General features: G+C 46.6%; 1 protein-coding gene across 2 annotated transcripts in view; it reads right to left on the minus strand.

The window, feature by feature from the left end:
- SINHCAF (SIN3-HDAC complex associated factor) overlaps positions 1–1,719 on the minus strand; it is a 25,810-nt gene extending 24,091 nt beyond the window's left edge. Inside the window, exon 1 of one of the 2 annotated variants that reach the window (XM_006912720.3) lies at positions 1,545–1,719. Coding sequence is in view for 1 of the 2 variants with exons in the window: in XM_015590059.2 (XP_015445545.1) it covers positions 491–548 (58 nt within the window). In the remaining variant the exon portion in view is untranslated. Of the gene's footprint in view, positions 1–490; positions 1,264–1,544 lie in introns of those variants that run through there. The other variant, XM_015590059.2, reaches the window with a different exon arrangement.
- Between the last annotated feature and the right edge of the window lie 2,209 nt (positions 1,720–3,928).

Raw genomic sequence — 3,928 nt, forward strand, 5'->3', positions numbered from 1 at the left:
CACCTCACACGAGTAGCGCCACCAAAGTTTCCCCGCGAGGGGCCAAGGGACAAAAGCCCCTCCCGAAACTCGCCCGAACTTCGGGGGGCCCGGCCCGCACGGCCCTCCGCCCGCAGCCTCCCTGAGCGCCGGTGGGGCCCGCACGGGCACATGCAGCTCTTTGTTTTCTGTCCAGCCCGGTGCTGCCTACGTGCAGCATCAGGATGTCGGATTGTTTCCCAGGGCGAGACACTTGACGATCACCCCTGGGAGGGCTCCGGACCCCGCACCCCGAGAGTCCGGAGCCAAGCCCTCCCCTCGGCGGCTGGCTCATTTCATCAAAGTTTTGCCCTGTCCTTGATGAGAAACGCCCGGATTACCCGCCCCACACCCGCGGAGAGTTGGCGACTTTCACTCTGCTTTTTAAACTGGCAAGACGCCATCATCATCAGCAAATCACATTGTCCTGCCGGGCGGTCAGACCCAACAGCGCCCGCATCTCACTGCTGACCTGGAGCTGGACACTCCGACGAAAACCAGGTCGCAGCCCCAAGCACGTGGTCTGTCATGTTCAGCACAAAAAGCAGTGTCCTCCGGAGTTCTCTCACCCCTTCGGCGCAGACAACGCCGCTGCCTCCATCCCCAAGTCAACTGGGCTCCGACTGGCCATCTTAAGCCGCACACGGTCGCCCTAGAAAACCTTCGTCGTGGCGCCCACAGCTACGCTACAGGTGAATACACTGCGAACAAAACTTAAAGCTCCATAGACACACCCGACACCAGCGCGGCTTGGGCGCGGTCCGGGGGGGAACAGGCGTCTGGGAGCCGGGGCTGTTTCCGAGCGGCCGCGTGTTGCTCTCATTGTCGCATCCGCATCCCTCTGGAGTTGGGCAAACAACGCCACGCCGCGTGCGCTCGGCAACCCCGGCACCGACCCAAAGGCCGATTTAAAGCCCCTCGCTCCCGTGGGTTCGCAAGTAGACTGCAACTTAGTTTTCGAGCGAATGGCATATATGGTCCAACCTTCTCAAAACATGCGCAAGGGGCTGCAATAAACTAAAACACGAGGTTCAGCCACAGCGCCAGACCACTCCCGGGCGCGCGCCCACGCGATGCACCCACCCGGGGGCCCTCCGCAATTGCCAGCGAGTCGTTTTCCTTTCGGGCCTTTCAGCCACCGGGCTCCGTTTCGCCCGAGAACGCTGCGGCTGAGAAAAGTCATTGTCACCTTCAACGTGGATCCCTCAACTCTGGCGACTCCTCACTCATTTCCAGGCTCCACTCGCTTCCCCCACCCCAAGACTTTCGGTTTGCTTCAAATCCCCTCCCCAATTAAAAGACACACTTAAACGTGTGCATACAAAAGAATCTGAGTTCTGAAGATCACGAAAACAGCGTTCCCCGCAATGCCATCTCCAAGACAAAACTTCGTACGTGTGTCTCTCTGTTTGTGTGTGTCTGTGTGTATGGAAGGACTGGGGAGGTGAAAAAAGAAAAAAAAAGCCACTCTGAAATCAAAGCCTCGTGAAACACTTTGCACCAGAGTAATAGTTAGAGTTACTCACCTTCCAAAGGCAGCCGTTCCACGCGCAATAACGTTCCCAAGGTGTGGCGTGCACACCAGGCCAACCCCTCCCTCCAATCGCTCCCTCCTCCTCAACTGCCTTGTCTAGAAAGATTGTCTCCTGCAGTTCTGCAGTTGCTACCGCTGGCCGGGAAGGTGTAGATTCCGCTTTCCCTCTGCGCACGCGCGGCTCCCAGTACAAAATTCTCCTGAATCGAACTTATTTGCATACGGGCGCGCGCGCGTCGAGGGCGGGGAGGACAGAAGACCCAGCGGCCGCGCGCGCTCCCGGGGCCTCTATTGTCCTTTTAAGGGGAGAAGCGCCGCGGCGCGGGAAACGCGGCGTCTAGAAGGAAACTTGGGCGGGGACTGCTTACTACGGCTGACGTCACATAAACAAACGCCTCCTGGCTGGAGGCTGTGGCAAAGGGGGAGTGGCGGGATGCGAAAGGCGGAAAGGTTAGCAACCAGGGAGAACACTAGACTGCGTAAAGTGCCTTCCACCCTGAAGTTTTTGTAGAGCACTGTTTCGCGTTGAAAAATAGTTTTGAAAGCTGTTTTCGCACAGTTTTTACAGCTGTGCCCAGTTTCTGGCCTGAGGTGACAGGGGAAGTGGTCTTCCAGGCGCCCAAACTAAATTTATGTGTCCCACATTTCCTAAATTTAATTGGGTTTTTGAAGCTTTTTTTTAATCCTCTGGGACCAGCAGAGGTTTATTTTTTGTGCCGTTTTAATGAATCGTTTAATAAAGTCCCATTTGACCCTGTATCCATTCACTAATTCCCACCTGCCCTCCTCAAACAGTAACTGAACCCATAACAATCCGATTTTTTATCTCCACTTCGGCCTTAAGATTCCAAGCCTGTCCGAATTGAAAGGTTGTTAATTTCCAAGGGACTGAAGTCACTTTCCTAAAGACTAGTTAGTGGAACACCAGTAATCAACCTATGCAAGTGCATACCTCCTCCAACTGCTTGTAAAGGATGTTTCACTCATCCAGAAGTAACACCACTAACTGGTGGTCTTGGGAATTGAAAAAGTAGCCAATGAAGTGTAGACTTTCCCTTATGGAATATAAAAGGAACCAACAATATAAACGTTTCTTGCCTCAGAAGGAAAAAAACTTATCAGATTGATAAATGAAAAATGAAAAACAGAATGATTGTGATACACATTTATTCCAAGAACATACCTAACCAACAGGCTGAGAACCTGATTTAATGGAGAGGGAATAGGGAGAGAGGAAGGATGTTTTCCCCAGAAACTTGATATTGGTCCTAAGCTACAAAAGTGTGGACATCAACCATAAAACTTAATCATCTGCTGACAAGTTTCACTGCTTTCACTATAGTGTCAACAATATGGATATTAAATAGATATCTCTGACAACCAATTTTTATTATATACAAGACAAATCCACTTCTAAAGTCTTCAACTAATGCTTTTTTTTCTATAGGTTTTGTAACATACTATTTCTATAACTGTATATAAAAACTCTATAGTAAATACCTGGAGGAAAAAACTAACACCTCGCACTAAAATGTGAGCTACTTAAGGGCAAGAATTTTATGTTGTATTCATTTTTGTACTCCAGCACCTAATAGTGCACAGCAAATAATAAACTCGGAATAATTGCTTGTAAAATAAAATAAAAATGGATGTTTTAAAATTTATTATAGATTTATCTCAAATCAAAACAACTTTAGTTTAGAATTTTTCTACATAAGCCAAAATGAATTTGGAAGTTATAGTGATCACCTCGATTGATATGATGCCTATCCTAATAAATAAAATAGAATAGGCTTAATAACTTTATGAGCTTTCATTGGTGGCAAACTGGATCCTGAGCATAAACTCCTAACTTCTTTTTGAAGAGAATTTGTAAAAGTTGTCCTGGGTTGTTCAAGTACTTATTTGGTTTATGACAGATCCTCCAAAAGATAATTTCAAATTAGTATATGCTTTTGAAAGTATAAAATTGCAACTATAATTTTTTCAAATTTCAATTATTGTTTACAGGATATATCTATATATTTTACATAAATATAGAAATTATATATTTACATAAATCTAAAAATATACCTTGAATGCCTTTTCTCTTGAACGTTTATGTAAAGAATATATATTATAATACATAGATTCAAATAGGGATAGAATAGATTCAAATGTGCAAGCAATGCAGGAATTACAGTGTTTAGGATATGCTCTTCAGATAAGAAAGTACCTGAAGCTTCACAGCTACTGAGCTAATATCATACCGCAGGACTTCCTCTGCTCTCAAAGTAGAAGTCAAGAAGTAATCTGAGTAATTTTTGTAGGAAAGGTAGCAACAAAATCCTTAAAAAGAAATTTGAGTTCCTTAGAGTCTTTAAAACAAACAACAAC

This window comes from Pteropus alecto, unplaced genomic scaffold (assembly GCF_000325575.1).
Source record: "Pteropus alecto unplaced genomic scaffold, ASM32557v1 scaffold103, whole genome shotgun sequence".
NCBI lineage: Eukaryota > Metazoa > Chordata > Mammalia > Chiroptera > Pteropodidae > Pteropus > Pteropus alecto.